The 22,337-nt window shown below is 38.4% G+C and overlaps 1 protein-coding gene across 1 annotated transcript; it reads left to right on the top strand.

The window, feature by feature from the left end:
• Window positions 1-165: 165 nt before the first annotated feature.
• LOC6505953 (serine/threonine-protein kinase Warts) lies at window positions 166-20,597 on the top strand. The gene is made up of 9 exons (XM_001964638.4): window positions 166-535; window positions 8,869-9,627; window positions 15,932-17,150; window positions 17,212-18,219; window positions 18,276-18,396; window positions 18,590-18,705; window positions 18,772-18,850; window positions 18,907-19,102; window positions 19,160-20,597. The coding sequence occupies exons 2-9, from the start codon at window positions 9,505-9,507 to the stop codon at window positions 19,559-19,561; spliced, it is 3,264 nt and encodes a 1,087-aa protein (XP_001964674.1). The 5' UTR covers window positions 166-535; window positions 8,869-9,504; the 3' UTR covers window positions 19,562-20,597.
• The last annotated feature ends 1,740 nt before the right edge of the window (window positions 20,598-22,337 follow it).

Here is a 22,337-nt window from a genome sequence, read left to right as displayed (position 1 = left end):
TAACACTTAATATTATAAATTTCATAATTATTTTAATTATTTTACTGATTTTCGTATTAATACATTTTTTTGTTAAAATCTTTAAAATCCCTGTGCTGGCGGGAGAAAATTAGGCAGACCGTTGCCCGTTCCCAAGAAAATACCAATACCTGGCTATTTCCCGCTGATCTAGCCAGCAGAGATGGCACCCCCACAACATGGAACTTGGCACAGACGCTGTCCGACCACACTGTCATTTTCCTCGTAACAAAAAGCCAACCACGAATTAATTTTCCTAAATTTAATCGAAACGCGCTGCGAAAAACCCTCAAATAATGCGAATCACCGTCAGCGGAAAGTGTATATCAGTGCGATAGAGTGCAACAAGTGGTAATGAAGTGAGAGAGAAAGCCAGGCAGAGATTTGTCAACAAAAAAGAGGAAAAAAAAAGAAAAAAAAAAAAGAAAGAAATAAGTGCCGTGTGTTCGAAACGCTAAAAAGGCGAGAACAAAGAATCAAATCGTTGGAAAACCCGCAGAAAACCCTGGGCCCGAAGGTAAATGAGGAAAATCCGCTGCAAAAGTGCAACGTTTGCAGCCATTTCTGTGGGCAATTTGCGTATTTCCCAGCCCAAGAAAATGCAATGCGTGTGTGTGTGTGTGTGAGTGTCGAGTGTGCGGTGTGTATTTGTGGCATGTGCGTGTGTGTGTGAGTATGTATTTCCAATTGTGTCTGTGGAAACTGAGGAAAATGCACGGAAAAACGCACAGCACTGGCACTAGGCAGCGCAGCAATCAAAAATGTGCGGAAAAGTGCCTGAAAACGAAATGCGAAATCGCTCGCACACACACACACACACCAACACAGATGCAACAGGCTGTATTTACATATTCCTCTCCCGCTCTCGCCACCTGGGGGAGCTGGGTGGCTGGGTTGCGTGGCTGTGTGTGTGTGTGTGAGAGAGGGAGAGATTGCCACACAAATCGGATTAAATTCTTTTATATTCTGTCCCTTTCTCAGAGAGTATAAGACTGTGTGTGTGTGTATGTGTATGTGTGTGTGTGTCTGTTTAAAAAATGTATTATTTTTTAATCAAAATTTAATATAAACTATAAGTTTGGTAATATTTTTCTGATAATTCTTGACATTAGGCAAGGTCACTTTTTGGAAGAGCAGCGAACAGCCTCCCCCTCCCCACCCCCTATGACAACCACGTCTAATTGCCACAATAATTCATGTGTCAGAGACATGTCTCGTAGGCGTTTTGCAAAAATTCACATGCAATCGCTTAAAAAAACAAAACAATGATAAAAAAAAGCAGAGTACGATTACAGAAACAACAACAACACTTAAGAAAACAAAGTAAAAAAAAAACAAGTCCAACCTGAGCACGTTTACTACGATTACAGGGAAGACTCAATAAAGTGGAAGTTATTATGAGGAATTGTATTTTTTTATTTTATGATTAAAGTTATATATTTTGAATTTCTTTTAATTTAGTTAAAAATATATTTTTGTCACTCATTAGTCAGGTTCCACTGTCGTCTGCCGTGTTGATGCAACCGTGGGCAGCAGCTGCCTCCGATTTACATTTCGAATCAAGCCCAGAGACACAAATATGAAGACAATTCCATGCCAGGCAACAAAGTAACAAAAATCTAAATACAAGAGATGCAAAATGTGGCACAACTAACTGCAACACTACATATGTATGTATGGCATGGCACCTCCCTGCCATGCCCCTCTGTAATTAGAGGCAGCGTCACCGCCTCTATCTTCAATGTCAGTGCGACAATAATTTCTCAGGCGGCTTATTTATGGTGTCGCCTCCACCTCCACCCCCTCCACAAGCTTCTGAAATTCTAAAAACTTGCAATTGCGGCTGCCATTATGCTGAAATATGTTTGTGGGTTGAGGTCTCTAAGTATTTTAGGTATCTTTCCTACAAAAACTATTTTTAATATTTTTCAAATATTTTTCAAAATTGAGACTTGAAAGGGAAGCAAAAATATCATTAATTAAACTTGGCTTATTTACTTAAAAAATATGAAAAGAAACTTAAATGTTTTTTATTGGATCTCCTATTCGAAAGTTTCAATATTCATGTTTTTATTTAAGAAATATAGTTAAATACATATATCCTCTTATTATATTTATAATCACTAAGTTCTTCAAGATAATAAATCCTTAAGATACATCTGATAAGAAAGAACAGCTAGCTATTGCTACAAATGTTGGAAATAGTGTGGCCAAGTGTGCTTAAACTATGTATTTAGAGATCTTCTAACGCCTCATACACGGGTTCGATTTCTTGCACCTTACACCAATCGGTCAATTTTTTATTTTTAGTTTTAGTTTTTGTGTTGTTTTTTTTAGTTTTTTTTAATAAAAATTGTTTTATGAGCTTAGTTCTAAGCTTAGTTAGGGTTTTAAATATTTCTCTACAAAAGGCAATGCTATTTTGTTACAAATTTGATGCATTCTCCTTCAACAAATGTGTTTTCTGAGCACTAAAATAAAAAAATAAAATAAAAGGACATAGAAATGGAATTGCATTTTTTCTCTCCACTGTATAGTCCTTTAAAATGAAATCTCTAGTCAATTTCTTAACCCTCTATTGCATGAGCAAAGTGGTAATAAAGAAACAAACTTTTCTTTATACAAACATACCATTTAAAAAATAGTTTTTTATCTTTTTCAAAATTAAATTTCAACCTAAAATAGTTTAAAGATAATAACTGATAAAAATCTGATAAGAAAATGTATCTTTTTATTACAAAAAATTATCAAATTTATCCCATAATTACAGAAAGTAAGAAGTCATACGGTAGATGGTTAAAAAAGGGAGATATTTTATTTAATCTCATTAGTATTAGTATTAGTATAAGTATTTTATTTAATCTCATTTAGTCTCATTAATATTCAAACTTGATTTTTTTGCAATAAATTCAGGTCCCTACAGATCTTAACTTTAGCTACCAAGCATTTTTCTTCTTTTCTAGACGTCCTGATCATAAATATATATACTTTCTAGGGTCAAACTATATTATTATAAAATAAAAATTAACATTACTTCCCTTTAAGTTTATAAAAATATGAATAAACATTAATATTTTAACTAAAATAGTTCGTTCTAGTAAGGACTGCCTTTTATACACTAAAAAATCTGAAACCTAAATTGTTGCATAATCATTGTTTTTATTTAAGAATTGCAAGATAAAATCAATAAAATAAATATAATAAAAATATTTTTGAATTAAAAACCATTCCCATGCAGTTCAAATATCTCTCCTTGGCTAAAAAAAAAATCCAAACCTCACTTGCAATACTTGGCCAAGAGCCAAATCCCCAAGCCAAAGCCAAAAGCTTGTCCAGTTTAAAAAAAAATTTACAAAAAAAAAAAAAACGCCAACGCCACAAACGCAACTCCTCCCCAATGTGCAAAATGTTGTTGTTGTTGTTACTACTACTACTTGTATTGTTGTTGGTTTTTTTTTTTGTAGCCAGATTCAGCTTCAGCGGCGTCATCGGCAGCGACGCTAAAAATTGTTGGCATTCCATTCACATTCCAGCATGCAATTCGTAGTGGATTATGTGAGTGTGTGTTGTAGTTGTTGTTGTTGTTTGTTGTTTGCTGTTTTAGTTGCTCTGCTGCTGATTTCGACGCCGACGCCGATGCTGGCAGCACGGAACAGGTGAGGCTCCGTTGGCGTTGATCGTGTGCATTCCAAAACACACACACACACACATACCACATCGACACGGAGAGAAAAATTCACACAAACTGTGCGAGAGAGCAGGGCAATAAATACAGTTTGCCATTATTGTTGTTGTTGTTTTTGTTGCTTTTAAAAGTAAATGAACGATAAAACAAGAAAGTAAGGAAGGTTATCAAAAGGATAGTAACGAATAAGCAGGTACCCTGTAATGACCAGATATTAAAAGTGCTAAAAATATATAGATAGTTTTTTTTATTATTATATTTTTTATTATCTATTATTATTTTATTTAATTTACTATTTTTATATATTTTATTAAAAAAAAAATCAGTATTTTATTACTGCCACTTCCCTTTAGCTCCGCCACTGTGCCTCCAATGCAAGTCGAACAACGTCGACGACGAAAATGCAATTTAGCTCGTTTTTCTTGCTTGCATCGATCCCGTTCCCCCTTTCCCCTTCCCCCGCCTCACGCCGCCCATTCCCACCCATTTTGAACATGTAAGAGCATGAGTGTGTGTGTATGTGAGAGCATGAAAAAAAAAAAGAAAAGGGAAAACGAAACGAAAACATAGAGCGCGCGTAGAGTAGAGCAAAAGCAAAAGCAAAAACAAAAGCAAGAGCAACAACAGCAGCCTCCCCTTTTTACGCCTCCCTATCCTACCCCTGCCCCCACTCTTCCTACACCATATTTTTCCTTCGCTCTTTCGTTTGGAATAAGTTGCCGAGGAATGCGCATTTTTGCAATAATAATCAGCAACTAATACTATTTTTATCTTCTGCCCTGACGCGTCGCACACTTCTTCGCATCAGTATGGGTGTGTATGGGTGTATGGTTGTGCGTGTGTGTATCTGTGAGTGTTTGCCCCCTGCAGCGTGTTTCGACTCACTCCCCCTTTTTTTTTCTCCTTCCGCTCCGCTCCTCTCAACTCTGCTCTTCTGTCGATCGCTCTCTTTTGGGGGCCGCATGATTGCCTCTGGATCCCTGGTAACAGAGCATGTTAAGTACTTACAGGACGGGGGTGGGGGCAACTTACAGGGCAGGGGGTATCAAATTCGGAAGAAAATATGTACATATATGCATGTGTGTGTGTGTGTGTGTGCCATATCCAGAAGGAATTTTTAGTGGGAAATTACTGGGAAATATTTTGGACTATAGTAGAGCATGATAATAAAAGAGATAGTATGCTTAGGCTGTTTTAGACCTTAACTAATCGACCTACTTGGGTCTATCTTATAGATATATTTCTTACTAATAGATCTAATAGTGACTCAATAGATAATCTGGGTCTGTAACTATAAATATTAAAGGATTATTTTTTTATTTTATTTTATTTTTTTTTTCTCGCGGTTCCCACTGCATACGTACAGCCCACCTCCCGTTCAACCGACCTAGGGACGCTGCCGCATAACGTACGGCGCGAATCGCGGGGATAGATCCGAGAAAGTTAAAGACAAGAGTAGGAGTAAGATATGAGGAGTAAGATATAAGGATTTCCTGAGTTCGATCGGTGGAACAAGGTCTTAAAAATGATTACCCCTAATTGTTAAAAACGGGGACCGTAGTTATGATGAGTTTTCTTAAAATCACAAAATAATCATTATTATTCTTAGTTTTTAGTTTTATCAAATTTTAAATGGTACGAAGGAGCGATCACGGAAAAATCATGATATTAATTTGTACATGATAATAATATGATAATAATGATAATAACTTGGTCTAAGGAGATATGAAATCAATTTCTAAAATATTTAATATTTCTGAGGGAAAAATTTTGTTTCTTTTTAAATTAATCATAACAATAATCATTATTTATTGCCTCTGGTTAAAAAAGTATCAACTGGTTTCTATCAGATTAACTGAATTAATGGGTTATTTAATGATTTGCATATGTACTTGGGTCTATCTAATAGATATACTTATGTAAGTCTAACAGTGACTAAGATCTAATAGTGACTTATAAGATAATCTGTGTCTTGAACCTATGAATAATAAAGGTTTTTCTTAAGTTAAATGGGGGAACAGGATTTAAAATATGATTACCCCATAAATTATAAAAATGTATCACTTGAATTTTATCATATTTATCAGTTATTTAATGATATAGTTATGATTTGTTGATTTTAGAAGATTAGATAATCGATTTATATATGAGAGTGTTTAGAAATGAACCTTTTTTTTTAGAAGCTTAAGGATAGTGTTCCGCTATTACCTAAATTCTTTTGTACTATATAATATTTTAACATAAGATACAAATTGATGATTGATTTTTTAAGACTATTGGGGAGAATATTTAAAAATCATACTAAAATATGGCAATATGTAAAAATTAAATACATTTTTAAAAAGATTATTAGAATCTTAAAAAATAATACTATAATATGGCAATAAAATAAAAATCAAATAGATAGCAGTATTTTTATAATTAGTTTTATGAAAAAGAAATCACAAAAATGTTCCTTTTTTCCACACGAGTTAATCCTAAACCCCCCCTAAAAAAGGCGCAAAAATTATCTCTTTTTGCAAATAGAATTTAAAAGTAGAACTGGCCTTTCTCTTTGTTTACTTATTGCAGTTTTTCAGTTTTCGCTCAAAAGTGTCAAAATAAACACAATAAGGTTTAAGTTTAAACAAAAAATTAAGCTAGATAGGGAGGAGATTATCCGCAAGATTATCTTAAAGTTTAGATTAAACTGCAACTGCCTTAAAATAAATATTTATATAATCAATAAAAATTGTTACTTTAAAACGCTTAAATAAAATTAAAATATAAAAATACCTAAAAATCCTCCATGCCCATTTTCAATGCGTATAATTGCCAATAAAATGTTCAATTAATGCTAAATGCGAATTTCTGGCAAAAATCCATACAGATAGCTTCGAATACAGAGAGCGGCTTTCCAGCTTGGCTTTCAAGTGCTGGCACTGCTACTTTTTATGCGCAATTAAACAATTAAAAATTCCAATAGCATCGCCAGCGACGAGCCGCTTAATAACTCATCAAAATAAAAATATAAAAGTGTAGTTTGGATTTTGAATTAGTTATGTGGGGGATGGCTGGCGTGTATTTGCGCAAAAATATCTTGCAGTATGCGTGGAATGTTGGCACAAAAAACTATAGAAAACAGAGGAAGATATAGCAGCTATAGCCACCAGGGCCGATCTCTCTGTTGACATTCGGATTTGGCGCGTGGGGCTGAGATGTTTACCCGCCCAAGATCTTGTTATCATCTATGTATGGCCCGGGTACACATTCCGGGCAAAAAAAATATTCACATTCCTCCGAAAAAAAACAAAAAAAATAGAATTAAAGTAAAGAGAGAACACAACTTTTGTCAACAAAATAATTAAAAGCCATATTCCGTTGTGGTTCCTCTTTATGTTCGAGCTAATTTACGGGGCAATCAGAAAAAATATTGTTTGCAGATCAAGACTCTGACTCTGGCGTCTATGGCTCGTTATCTCCCCAAAAAATATGCCTACGACTGACTGGTGGGAGCAGCCAGGAATGTTAACTGCCTTATAATTGAGATTTGTGGCTAAAAAATGGCATTTAATGGACGAATTGGCATTGAAGTTGGGTGTCTTTTTTCAATGTGAGTTTGGCTAATAGTGATCCGATAAAATAAAGGGGTTGCGGCTATTTTTCATTAGGAGAAATTATAAAGTTACTAGGGAATCGATAGACAAACAGTTTAGGGGGGAATAGCTTTAATTGGTATGAAAAAAGACACATTTTTGAGTTTATTTCTTGATAAAAGTATTGCAATCTATTTTTTGGAATTAAATTTATTAAAATATGATACATCTTAGTGTGCTAGGTTAGATTTTAGATCTTAGATGTTTAAAAAATTTAAGCAACAATTTTTATCGAAATATATATATATATACTCACAAAAACTTAAATTTAAAAAAAGCGAACTACTATACCTATTTTACCTCCATGTTGGGTCATCTAAAATCAAAATTAAATTTTTAGATTATTGCGTTTTTAAAATAACACTGGAAGGGTTTTCGGAAATTTAAATTTTTGAATTTTTTGGAAAGACTTAAAAAAAGAAAACACGATATTTGGGCTAAAAAAATAGTTTATTTCGGGTTATAAACTATAATTTAGTAACAAATTTGAAACAAATTTTCTAACAAAACCTAATAATTGTGTTCAATATTTTATTTCAAAAGTAGTTTTAAAGTTATGATGTAAACTGATTTAAAAACAATATTTTTAAGAAAAAACACTGCAATTTATTAAGAAAAACTCTTAGAAAACGGCCTAAAAACAGCCATAACTTGGTGAGTTTTGATCCGAATGCCTTGAAATTTAGATTCTTTAAAATAGAATTAATTTATTTTTTTAACCACATTACCCCCTTAATTTTTTTCCCGAAATATAGATACCTGTTAAGGATCATTTAGGGAACTTTGGGTGTTGAAACCTTCAGGGCAAGCTTTATTTTGCGTTGCGTTTCCTTCCTCATTTGCACTTGGCACAAATTCGGCGAAATTCCGTGTTTGTTTACAAATCCATCCATCGACGGCTATTTCATAGTCAGGTGCGCACGCCAATCCCCCCCTCCCCTCTACGGCGTGAATTTAATGGTTCGTCATAAAAATGGGTTTGTGTTTTCGTTTTAGGTGTAGGGGATTTTTTTTGTACATTTCACCAGAATTTAAACATGACATAATGTGAGCGGCGGCAGGGCGCATAATTTATGCGGCTCCCCTCTGGCTGGCTGCCTCGATCTGCTTCTGGTTGCAACTGCCCCCCCAAGTCACTGCCCCAAGGCGTGAAAAATAATGCCAAAGACAGTGCTTCCTCTGCGAGTGGTCATTACGAACAATGAGTGTGGATTTTCCGGCAAAGCATGGGGGCTGGGGGCTCTTAAGCCCTCCAACTGCCAGTGACTCACGGCGCTGGCATGTAAATGAGAGACGGAAACAGAGCTGACTTTTTGGCCAGCATTTTAGAGTTCAAAACTAGACTAGTTAGATGGACATTGAACCAAAAAATCAGACTATGTGTGTGTGTTTTTTCTGGGTGACTGATGAGCTGGTAATTTTTGAAGGCATTTCGCAAAGCGTGTGACAATTTTGGCTCCAAATCAATTTTCCCATTCGCAGTGCCCCTGTACTCATACGCATTATCTTTTTTTTTTTGTATATTTTCAGCTCCGACCGCCACCGATTCGGATTCGGATTCATTAAAATTCCGTGAGGCCGGCCTCCCTCCCGCCAGTGTCCGCCAGAGAATCAAATCAAATTAAAAATCAACTAATATTTTGATATTCAAATATTCAAATGAAATTCATTCATCGCCGCCTGGGACTTTGTTCGAATCTGCCAACTATTTCTCGAATTTGAATTGTGTATGAGAGGCCTAAAAAATAAAAAGAAATAAAAAATAAAAAATAAAATGTAAAGAGAGGAGATTTTTTTTGTTAAAATGCAAATGTGAAGTGGAAGAATTCTCCGCCCGAGTGATAAATAATCCGACGACAAACAAAAGGCAAAAAAAAAAATAAGGGGGGGTCCAACGAGCAAACACATTTATCTTTATTGAGAGCAACAATATCAAGATCGAGACTAAGTAGTTATATTCAAATTGAAATGCAAAAATTCCTCACAAAATAAATAACTAACTTTTCAAACAAGACTTTAACAATAATAGTATTTATTTTTAAAGCAAAATCTCTGGCCGTCGATGCCGGGTGGTGTTGTGTGTGCGAGTGCGTGTTCGAGAGGCAGTATTTTAGCCAGCATTTTGTGATATGTGTGCTAAATATCCCGGTCCGACGAAGCAGCAGAATGCATCCAGCGGGCGAAAAAAGGGGCGGTCGCCCCAATGATAAATACACGGCGGAAGCCCTCGAGAGCATCAAGCAGGACCTCACCCGCTTCGAAGTACAAAATAACCATAGGAATAATCAGGTGAGAAATAAATACACAAATCTCTCTTAAAAACATAATTTTATTCAAAGCTCTGACTCACTCACAAAAGCAAGACAAACTGGCTTCAAGAATTTCAATAAACCGTTTAGCGTGAAAATGCCACTCGACTCGAGCCGAGAGCTCAGCCTCATCTCACTGGGTCTTAGTCCGGCTTAGCTCTCGGCGCGGAGCTATCCCATTAAAGTGCTTATCACAAGCTCCTCAAATGATGTGCCAGAAGACACGACAGCTCATAAAAGCCAAAAACCAGATAAAATGCAAGCCACTAAAGCCCAAAACTAATTTTAATCGAAAGTGTGGGTGACTATTTATACCCAGTGCCTCGTAGAGTGCAAGGGTATATTGGTTTTGGGAAGTATACTCGGCTCTATAAAGTAGCCTCTTTATTAGTCGCAGATCAAGTTTGTGTGAAAAGTTCTCATCTCTGAAAAGTTTTCTTCAAAAAGTTCTGATGCCAAACTATTCCAAAGGAATAATTATATCTAGAAACCAAAATTCATTCTAATCGGGTTATTTTTAGAGGAGTTATGAACTTTTAAGTCTGTTTTCCTACTGGCTATCTTCAAAGCTTCAAAGTACTTTTGGCTGCAACAAAATGTCGTTTATTTTGTATAATTTGTATATTTAAAGAGAAAAAACAATAGGTAGAAGTAGAAAGGAAGTAGAAAAGTAGAAAGCTTTAAGAATCTTTTCAAAATTGAAGAGAATTAATGAAAAGTAGAAGGGAAGAGTACCGGGTATCACATAGTCGGAAAATTCCTCTATATTCCTCCTTTCTGGTCATATTTTTAAAAAAAGTGTCTTAGTGGCTTTTAATTTTAAATATTTATAGCCACAAAAATCCAAAAATTACAGGGTAAACAGTCAGCTCGAAGAACAAATCACTTTTGTTTGCTTACAAACTGGCACGAGCCGAAATATTTTCACCTGAAAATTTCAGCAAGGTGGGGCGGGCAGGAGTTGGCACTATGTCTGGTATATATGCGAAATGCAATTGACCTTCGACCTCTGAGTGGTTGGGAGTCACTGACTGTCCACTCTTCTTTAATTTTTCGTCCCAAAGTCAACATTTTTTAGCCGAAAACTGGCGTAATTAAATGTTTCTTGAAAAAGCATGTGTTTTAATGAGGTAGATGATGATTTTTTATACCGAAGAGTATCCGATGGATACTTTTTATGGTGTGCTGCTGCGATTGACGTCAGATCGGATGGGCTATAGCCTATATAGTGGCTGTGCAGACAGTGGCGAGTGGGCTGTTATTGATTTCAATCCGAAAACCGAAAATTATCGAAAGGAGAAATGAGTAATGGTCGAAGGATTTCAGCACCATCTCTGCAATTAGCCAAACAACTTGCAATAATCATTTATTAACTGGTTGGCCCGGTCAGTAACTCCCCTTCAGATACAGTGTCCAACAAAAATATGCAACTGTTGCTAAAAAAAAAAAATTATTTAAAAAATAAAACTTGATTCACTTTATTGTTCATATTTTTATTTTTATTATTCCTTCAAAGAATCATTGGAATTTTTTGATGACTAATCGATGAGGAGTATCTCCTGTCACTGTTCTTCTGAGAGCTCTATTAAAAGATTGAAATCTTTTCTGGCATTCCATAAGTTTTCAAACTGGCTTTTAAGAAAGGAGCTTCGAAGGAGAAGATCATAAAAATTCTTAAATATTATCTGACGGGTCATCAATTCAATTTTTTACGATCCCCACTTGCCAGCCAGCTACTGTTTGCCGCGACTGTAAATTATGTTTCGGTTTTAGTTTCGGCAGCAAGGATCATTCGACCACATGGAATTCCTTAATCCAAGCGATGGGCGTGCTCAGGTCTTTGGGCCATTAAACTCGGAGTTGAGCTTGGAGTTGGCTAATTGTTATGGCCTGGCCAGTTTGGACAGGCCAATTTAATGCTGCAATTGCTGTTGCTGCCATTGGCATTGGTTTTGGCCAACTTTCGCCTGGCTGGCTTTCGGCCTACGCCAAAGCACAATGGCCCGGCTAATTGGTCATGCTGAGCGCTAAATACCAGAAACCCATAATCTGCTCATATATGGGACATGGGACGGGGGCAGTGGGTGGTTACTTCCATATGTGGGCAGTGCATGTCAGAGCGATAAACGATAGACGATAAATAAATACGAAATACGAAATACAAAATACAAAATTTATGCGCGCTCCGATCAACACTTTCAGCGGCCATGTTCACGCCCACACAGGGCAGTGTTTTGATACCCTGGAATATATCAAAATATATCTAATATCTAGACTTCTTTTTGGCGGCACTTTTCAACCGGTAAGCTCTGCCCGCCCTGCCACTGCCATAAATATAAATATCCATCTCAATAATGTCTCGGATTTCGGCAACAGTATTCGGCAAAGAAATTAATTAAAATAACAAACGTTGTTAATAAATAAAAATCGAATAAACAAGACGCCACGCCAACGCAGCCAAACACTGAGCCAAATGCCATTACAATAAAAATTAAAATAATCCATAAATAAATTAGTAAACAAAACGAACCAGTACGGGGAGTATAACATATAACAGTGGGGGCAGAAAGCACTCTCCCCAACAATACCAAATCGGGTGTTGTTTTTTTTTTTTTTAAATCCATATGATGATCGGTGGCTTATTTGGTGCGGTTATGGTCGGATACACATGTAATCTCATTTTAGGATTTGGTGCGAAGTCATCTATTAATAAAAAGTGCTGGAACAGTGACTGCAAGAAATATATTTCTGATAATAGATATGCAGTATTTTTTAAAAGTGGGAATTTTTTCGTCTTCTGAGACATGGCTTTGATTCACTAAAAAGGCCAATAAAAATTAGTTAGTTTCTTTTTTATTTTTTTGATTTTAATGAGGAATTACTCAAAAAAAGTATTACATATTCAAAAAGTCTCATTTTATATAGTATTTGTATTAAAATTGTTGTGTACTGTCACTTTAAATATAAAACCACAATTTAATTTCTTGAAAAATTAAAAAATACAGCCAACTATCCATATTTTTATTTATTAATTTATTAGATGTGATAGTAAAGTTTACAAATCTATGACTAACAGATTTAGAGCGTGTTTTAACAATTTATTTATTTTTATAATTAGCTAATTAACAGTATAAACTATGTTTCTTTGTGATTTAACTATGCATTTCTTACAATTCTTCCAAATTTTCAAGCTTGATCTTCCTGACAGTAATTAAATCCTAAAATCAAGATCATATCTACTCTATAAGGTAGAAGATTATTCCTGAAAAGTATGACAAAAATCTAGATAGAATAAATATACCCAGAAAGTGTAAAAAAATAAACTAACCACATAGTTGTTGCTAAAAAAAAAGATTTATTTAATCAATTAAATTTGAATAATTTTATTATTATTTTATTTGAATGTCTGCATACTTTTCAAAGACACTATTCCCCATTCAGCTGTCTGTTGAGACTTTATGGGGGGACGAAATTTCATTTGAAGCGAAATGAAAATGGAATTCCTTGGGGTGCAATTTTCAACTAATTTGTGCGATTTTCATGCGAAAAATTTGGCGAACCTGTTCGGTGGTGGGCAGCGGGCAGCCTTTGCTTAATTTTCTTTATTCTCGGGTCTATGTTTTAGCTATTTTCTCAGGAATTTTCACCTAAATATACATATCTGGTACGCTCGTATATGTGTATATAGACAACAAAAATATATCAGCAGAAGCAATCGCCCAAAAAAGAATGTTTCCTCAGCGGCGAAAGCGTGTGTGTTTGGCTCTAATAATAACAAAAGACTATAAGACGGGCTATAACTACAAATAGCCTTTTTCCTATTATACCTTATAGTACTATATTGGCCTTCTTTTAGTAAAAAAAATACTATTTAACTGTGAACTATTTAATTATTTAATTTTAAAAGCAATTCCCATTCCTTTCTAACTAATAATACGTGTTTTTTTTTTAATACTAGACAAATATGTGTCTCTGTTGCCAAGAATTCTTAGTTTTGATGTATTTTTCTGGCGATTGCCCCATTACGATCCACGATCTATGAGGAATGTCATGCAAAATTTGGCTTCTGCCCTGGCCCCGGCCCCACCTCAACTTTCCCACCCAGTTCCGATGAGGCAATAGGCTAAGGTGCGCCAGGTTCAAGGCTATCTAGAGAGAGTACTATCTATTAAGGGGTTATACACAGTTCGAATAAAAAAAAAAATTATTTTTTTTTTTGAATTTTCTTAATATTTCAATATCTGAGTATACACTAAATTTTCGACTCAGTGTAAGTTAAAAAAAAAAAAATTTATCAAAACTTTAAAAGCGTTTTTCTCGAAATGGTGTTTCCAAAGTCGGTGAACAAGATTTCTCAAAAACGGCTGAACCAATCGGTCTGAAATTATTACAAAAACTTCTCAATTCGATTTTTCATAAATTATATATTCTTCTATATGCATTTTTTCTATATTATATATTTTTTTAAAAAAAAAAGGCAAGTTTTGGTCCAAAATCGAATTTTTAACTTTGAGTAATTGACATTTTCTCAAAATCTTATTTCTATTAATTATAATAACTCCTTCGATTAATTTATAGATTATTATTTTTTTTTTTTATAAAATTATTTTTGTTTTTGCATATCAGATGATCCTGTCCGGAGATATCCTGCCCCCTGCATTAGGCCCTTTTTTGTGGACCTGCAAAAATAGCCTCTAAAAAATAAAAAAAAAAAAATATGAGAAACTAGTTTAATGTTGACTTAATATACCTGCCAAGTTTGTCAACTAAATGAAGAAATTAAATATTTAGCTCAGAACGAATTTTTGAAAAAAAACCTTTTATTTTGTGCCCCTAACTGTATGTAACCCCTTAAGGAAAGCATTTCTGGTGATGGCATGTCGACCTTGTCGGCGGCTTAATTGTTTTGCAAATTGCAGCAACCGCAGAGCAAATAGGCTTGAGTGGATTAGCCCCTAGGGGTGGCCCCTACCTTAAAACGCCGGTAAATCCAATTTGTTTTATTCGCAAATTTAGCCAAGTGCCAATTTGCGTGGGCGACACTCGGCCTGGTATCGTTGCACTTGCTGATTTAGTGCGCCCATTGGCTTTTGCTAATTTGCCGTAAATTGGCTTTAATGTAAGGCGAAGGGGGGCAGTGGCAGTGACAGCGGAGGGGGTATGGGGGTCTTCTCAAAAAGACAGACGCACAGTCTGCTGGGGGTCTTTGTCGGGCTTTGCTTGTTTCGCGTCCTTGGATTTAATTTGATGCCCATTAGAGGGGGACCACATTGGTGGGGAATTCTAAAAAATATAGAAAATTTAAATAAAAAAATATATATTTTAAATATAATATTTTTATACAGGAATTATAACTAAACTTCTCTCTTAAATCATATTTTTATTAAAAATTCCCTAAATAAAGTCCCCAAAAGGAATTTCCAGGGTATCAACTATGCCCCCTCTCTTTCCAACGCACTTGACAGGCAGTCAGAACGAAAGAATGAGAAGAAAAATTGAAAGAGCGCGTGTGGGGTGGGGCAAGTGGGGCGGACAAAGTCATAAAATCGAGGATCAGTCACAAAAGGAAGATCAGAGACGGAATGTGTGTGTGGGAATGGCATTGGGATTGTGGTAGGGGGAAAGGGAGAGAAGAAAAGAAGAGGCATCAAAAGAACGCGTAAAACGGGTAGCTGAGAAGCAGCGGCAGACGAGTAAAAAGGGGAGCACAAAGAACTAGGGGACCCCAAACATACACAAACACAAGAGAGAGAGAGAGTGAAAGAGCAAGGGAGATGGAATGTAAGCAAGGGCAACCTTCGCTGCAAGCGTGTGTGTGTGTGTGAGTGAGTGTTTGTGTGTTTTGGATCCCACTTGGCGCATCTGGCAGCCGGCTCTCTGATCGCTTTTCCCCACCTCCTCATCCTCCTCCTCCCGCTTCGCATTTAAGATATTTTTGTATGTCCATCTCACTCGCTCTCGTTGGGAATATGAAGGAATTTTAGGACGATGGCAAGAATTTTATTTTGTTGCTTTGGCCGCCGCGGTTTATCGTCTTTTGTTTTAGCCTCCGGTTCGCCTCTTGTTTCTCTTTGTTTTTATTTTGTGTGTGTGTCTTTTGTTTAGTTTTTGATACAAACACACACATGCACAGTGCAGGAATGTTGACCAGTCATGGGCGTACGCCAAGGGGGGTTCTTACTTATAATCACTTTTAATGAATTTAAAATTATTTATTAAATTATTAGCTATTTTGTTATAAATTATAATTAAATTATTTATAATTATTATTCTGTTTTTTATAGAACTACACAGCTCTGCGATACAACGCGGCCAATGGACGCAATGATGCACTTACTCCGGACTACCACCATGCCAAGCCGCCGATGGAGCCCCCACCGTCGGCGTCGCCCTCCCCCGACGTGGTTGTGCCCCCGCCCCCGGCGATCGTAGGCCAACAGGGGGTGGACAGGGGGGTCGGTCATGTGCCAAAGATGATTACGGCTCTGATGCCGAACAAGCTGATCCGGAAGCCGAGTGTCGAGCGGGATACGGCCAGTAGTCATTACTTGAGATGCAGTCCGGCCTTGGATTCCGGGGCCGGAAGCTCTCGATCGGATTCGCCGCACTCGCACTCCCACTCCGCCCTCACCCACGCCCACCAGCCCAGCTCCCGGCCCGGCGGCGGCACTCCCGGCGGCAATGGTGGCTTCTCCCCATCGCCGAGTGGATTCAGTGATTCAGTTGGTGCCCCGCCGGCGCCGCCGCCAAGGAATCCCACCGCATCGAGTGCGGCCACGCCCCCGCCACCGGTGCCGCCCACAAGCCAGGCGTACGTGAAGCGTCGCTCACCGGCCCTGAACCGGCCGCCGGCGATAGCACCACCCACCCAGCGGGGCACTTCGCCGGTGATCACCCAGAACGGGATCAAGAACCAGCAGCAGCTTACCCAGCAGATGAAGGCCCTCAACCTGTATCCTGGCGGAGCCAGTGGTGCTGTGGCGGCGGAGCCTCCACCGCCGTATCTCATCCAGTCGGGCGTGGCCCAGCCCCCGCCGCCGCCCAGTTACACGGCCTCCATGCAATCCCGGCAATCGCCGACGCAGTCCCAGCAATCGGACTACCGGAAGTCGCCCAGTAGTGGCATTTATTCGGCCACCTCGGCGGGTTCGCCGAGTCCCATCACCGTCAGTATGCCGCCCGCTCCGCTGGCGAAGCCGCAGCCCCGGGCCTACCAGGCCAGGACCCAGCAGCCGATCATCATGCAGAGTGTGAAGAGCACCCAGGTGCAGAAGCCGGTGCTGCAGACGGCGGTGGCGCCACAATCCCCGTCGAGTGCCTCGGCGAGCAACTCGCCGGTGCACGTCCTAGCCGCCCCGCCCTCGTATCCCCAGAAATCGGCGGCCGTGATGCAGCAGCAGCAACAGGCGGCGGCAGCGGCCCACCAGCTGCAGCAACATCAGCTGCAATCGAAGCCACCGACGCCCACGACACCGCCTCTGCTCACGGGAGGAAGTATTTCAGGTGGGTCTCTAATTACTGATTTTTTATTTAAAAAAATATACTAACCTGTATCCCCTTTCAGGACTAAGTAGCAAACCCACCTGCCTGGAGCCACCATCCTACGCGAAGAGCATGCAGGCCAAGGCGGCCACGGTGCAACAGGTGCAGCAGCAGCAGCAACAACTCCAGGCACTCCGAGTCCTGCAGAGCCAGCGGGAGAGGGAGCAGCGGGAGCTAAGGGAGAGGGAGCAGCAGAAGCTAACGAATGGGAATCCCAGCCGGCAGTTGCCACCTCCGCCACCCTATCAGAGCAGCAACAACAACAACAATACTGATGCAAAACCACCCAGCAATAGTAATCACACCAACAGCAACAACAACAATAACAACAACAATATACAGATCAGTAATAGCAATCTGGCCACCACTCCACCGATACCACCGGCCAAGAATAGCTCGGCGGCGAGTACGGGAGCCAATAGTTCCGGCGGCAGCAATGGATCCGCCAGCACCACCGCCTCGTCCGCCACCGCCTGCAAGAAAATCAAACACGCCTCGCCCATACCCGAACGGAAGAAGATCTCCAAGGAGAAGGAGGAGGAGCGCAAGGAGTTCCGCGTCAGGCAGTACTCGCCGCAGGCCTTCAAGTTCTTCATGGAGCAGCACATCGAGAATGTCATCAAGTCGTATCGCCAGCGCACCTACCGCAAGAACCAACTGGAGAAGGAGATGCTGAAGGTGGGCCTCCCGGACCAGACGCAGATCGAGATGCGGAAAATGCTGAACCAGAAGGAGAGCAACTACATCCGGCTGAAGCGCGCCAAGATGGACAAGAGCATGTTCGTCAAGCTGAAGCCCATCGGCGTGGGTGCCTTTGGCGAGGTCACCCTGGTGCGGAAGATCGACACCTCCAACCACCTGTACGCGATGAAAACGCTGCGGAAGGCCGATGTCCTGAAGCGGAACCAGGTGGCCCACGTCAAGGCCGAAAGAGACATTCTGGCAGAGGCTGACAACTGTTGGGTAGTGAAGCTGTACTACAGCTTCCAGGACAAGGATAACCTGTACTTTGTAATGGACTACATACCGGGTAGGATAATGAAATAAGGATATAGATCTGATTAATTATTAAATTTTATATAAAAGGTGGGGATCTGATGTCGCTGCTAATAAAGCTGGGGATCTTTGAGGAGGAACTGGCCCGCTTCTACATCGCTGAAGTCACCTGCGCCGTGGACAGTGTCCACAAAATGGGCTTCATTCACAGGTCGGTCAATTTTCTTCCCTCAATACTTATTTTATTATTTTTTATATATTTTTTTAAGCTATAAAAAATAAAGAAAACAATAAACTTAACCCTGACAAATTAGCAAATTTATGACTCGGTTTACGACCTTTTAATTTTGCGACAATGCCACTCGATATATACTTAATATAATTTAATTTTTATTATCCCACAGAGACATCAAGCCTGACAACATACTCATCGACAGAGACGGACACATAAAACTCACCGATTTCGGCCTCTGCACTGGCTTCCGATGGACGCACAACTCGAAGTATTACCAAGAGAATGGTGAGATTGGAATAAATCTTAATTTTCTTAAATCCCAAATAGATACTAATGTTATGGTTTAAAAAGGAAACCACTCGCGCCAGGATTCAATGGAACCTTGGGAGGAATACTCGGAGAACGGTCCAAAGCCCACTGTGCTGGAGAGGTAATCTTTGAATAATTATCTGTGAGTTGTGGCATCTAATGATTGTTATCTTCCAGACGTCGCATGCGTGATCACCAAAGAGTCCTGGCCCACTCCCTAGTGGGCACACCCAACTACATAGCGCCCGAGGTGCTGGAGAGGAGCGGATATACGCAGCTCTGCGACTACTGGAGCGTGGGCGTGATCCTCTACGAGATGCTGGTGGGGCAGCCGCCCTTCTTGGCCAACAGTCCCCTGGAAACGCAGCAAAAGGTTGGACTTGTCAGTACTTTTGATGAGCTTTTAAGCAACCTTGAGTTTCTCCGGCAGGTTATTAATTGGGAAAAGACGCTTCACATACCGCCACAGGCTGAGTTGTCTCGGGAAGCCACGGATTTGATTCGACGACTCTGTGCATCGGCGGACAAGCGACTGGGGAAGAGTGTGGACGAAGTGAAAGGCCACGACTTCTTCAGGGGCATCGATTTTGCGGATATGCGAAAACAGCGGGCGCCTTTCATCCCGGAAATTAAACATCCAACGGATACGTCAAACTTTGATCCTGTCGATCCAGAGAAGCTGCGCTCCAACGATTCCAACATGAGCAGCGGCGACGATATCGATCTGAACGATCGCCAGTTTCATGGATTTTTCGAATTTACCTTTAGGCGATTCTTCGACGACAAACAGCATCCGGACATACCGGATGACCAGGCGCCGGTCTACGTCTGAGGCTGATTGTTATATATGTAGAACCTCCCCCCCACCCCCCATTTTTTATCCCCCTCCCAACCAACCAACCACCCCCCCTACACTCATTGTTAGTCAAATAGTCACAAAAGAAAGATGAAATGTTGAGCGGGTTTTTGCAAGTGCAAGTGCGAGTGACTATAGAATGAAAACTATATATATTATATAAATAATAGGAGAAAGTAGCGAAGGATACTACCACATATACATAATGAATATACATATATACATAGATATGCTCGAGAGCATGAACTGAATAAATTTAATAACGAAACAACAGGATAGGAGCTAATGAATCACATTGGCCTTCTAACTGGTATACCATCCTTATATACTACTCCCCCAAATCGTTATACATAATACTATTGTACTGTTAGTGAAGAAAGAGGGACCAACTGGAGAATGTTACCACCTTTCTGGTGCGTGCTCAAAGCTAAACGAAATGCCTTAAAATCGAAACGAGATCGCGAATTTACCCAAAAGTCCCACCACCCATCACCAACCTTTCCTTTTCTTCCAACCTCCGATCGATGGTCAGTGGATGCAATTCAGCAGGCTGGTTCATCCACTCCATTGGGCTGCAGTTCCATCTCTTCACTCAGATTCAGACTGGGATTGAGATGGAGGTGTGAGCGTCGGAGATACGGAGACCAAAAGTCGCACGGCAGCGATATAAGCGGGTCTTATAAGCCTAATCTAGGGGAGGAGATCACAGTTCAGTGGCTTTCTGCCAATCTGCTCATGAAGAGAAGCCTTCGGATGTGTCCTCCCATCACCTAAGCCTAAATTAAAGCAAAAAACGGAAAAGAACAAACTTAGATATACCTTTGTACACATATCTAGCAATGTTAGACCAACTTGTTGAATGCCAAATCAAATTGTTTAGACCCACAGAAGAGGAGTAAGAACTAAATTCAACACTAATTATGAATTATGAATTATGAATTATGAATTATGATTACTATGAATAGAAATACTATTGTGAAGAATTAAACGAGACGAGACGAGATGAAAGCTATGGAAATTGTAATCTTTTTTAATGTAATATTGTAAAGCAAAACGTTAATTATAATTTATGATACAAAAAAATGCCTAGCGCCCTAAGATGTTTTTTAGTTTATAGTGACAGCTAACCATAATTTAGTTTAATTTCTAACACTTAAGCGAGAGTACATCAATTTTTTTGTTTTTAGTAGGTTCGTTGGAAATTGCTAAACTGGAAACAGGATTTGTTTTTCTATTTAGTCTCAGTTTGTATGTGCGTGTGTTTATTATTATGATTATATATCGACCTAAAAATAAATATATATAAATGGAAAATATTTTAAATGTGAGATGAGAGCGCCAGCAAATTGAAATTGAAATTGAATTGATATGAAAAACTCTGTGTGTGCCTTGGCCAATTAGTTTACTAAAACAAATTAATAAATGGAGAAGAAAATTTTATTAAAAACTTGTTTTTTTTTAAGGTTAGCTTGGGAATTCAGACACTCTTAAGGGGTTACATGGGTTTCCTCGGGCAAAAAACGTTCTTTTTTCAAAAAAATGTTTTCCATAAAAAAAAGGAAATATTTTAATGAAATTTTTATTATTTAAAAGACACATAATTAATAAACATTTTGAGGCAACTTCAAAAAAAAATTATCAAAATGGCGATCATTATGAGGTCATATCCGGCAGTCCCTCGGAAAAAAGGTGCCTCTTTCAGGGTTATCAGAAATAAAAATACAAAAATACGTATTTTAGTAAAAACAATAAACTAGGTATTGAACGAGGGGGAAAAAATTGAATTTTTGGCAGACGTTTTTATAAAAAAATTCAAATTTCGATGAAAATTTCTCCACATTTTTTTGTTTTTAAATAGCTTTAAATAAAAATCTTAACAACCGACTTTGAAAACATAGTTTTGAGAAAAACCAGACCTTGAAAAACCTGAAAATGTAGGACAATTTTATAGGGTTAAAAGGATGTTCCACCCAAAATAACAAATCAATTGTTTAAATTTTTAATAATTTTCTTTTTTTTTTATTGTTTTCACATTGTAAATTTAATAATTATAATAATGGTTTTGTAAATTTATCAAGACAAAAAGGTTTTATTCATTTATATGAATGCATTTTTATCCATTGAATCGTTTCTTATTTTGATTAAAATACATTTATGCGTAATATTTGAAATATAAGTTACTTGAATCGTTCTGTTCGATCTCTCAATATTATTTTTTTGGTTACCATTTTTTTGTCGGATGTTTTTTTAGAGGGTGTTTCTTTGTCGAGCAATTAAAATTAACATTTGATGCCGTTTCAACGAGGGGGTAGTGGTACTTAAAGGTAACTTAGGGATCGCTATTGTTGAACATAAGAATATTAAAAACAAATAATACAAGTACGGCTCCTGCTCCGCATATTTACACAAAAATACAGTGAGGTGAACAACTTTAACAGCGATGCGGAGGTTCGAGTGGGGTTTCAATAGAAAAAACATTATTTTTTTTTTGGGATTTTTTGAACAGATTTAAAACGATGCAAGGGTCGTCCTCCAATTAAGTGGGTGTGTGTGTGTTGGTTGTGTGCGTTTATCATATAATTTAAATAACTAACAATTTATGTTTATTTACGAGTGTAGTGTGTGTATCTCATATAAGGCCCTAGAGTGCAAATATCCATGCTGGCAACGTTCCATCGTCCCATCACAAACCGCATAGTATTCGCGCTTAAAAATAGGTGTTTTCTTTTTTTTTTGTTTAGTGTTTAATTTA

This window comes from Drosophila ananassae, chromosome 2L, assembly GCF_017639315.1.
Source record: "Drosophila ananassae strain 14024-0371.13 chromosome 2L, ASM1763931v2, whole genome shotgun sequence".
NCBI lineage: Eukaryota > Metazoa > Arthropoda > Insecta > Diptera > Drosophilidae > Drosophila > Drosophila ananassae.
Note: the sequence above shows the minus strand (reverse complement) of the source record. Positions and strands in the feature narration are given on the sequence as shown.

What these genes read in the sequence shown, in the direction of transcription:
- LOC6505953 (XM_001964638.4), top strand. Translation starts at nt 9,505, where the DNA reads ATGCATCCAGCGGGCGAAAAAAGGGGCGGTCGCCCCAATGATAAATAC. An exon ending in GAAGTATTACCAAGAGAATG is followed by an intron (nt 18,706 to 18,771) that starts GTGAGATTGGAA and finishes TGGTTTAAAAAG; the next exon opens with GAAACCACTCGCGCCAGGAT. An exon ending in AAGCCCACTGTGCTGGAGAG is followed by an intron (nt 18,851 to 18,906) that starts GTAATCTTTGAA and finishes GTTATCTTCCAG; the next exon opens with ACGTCGCATGCGTGATCACC.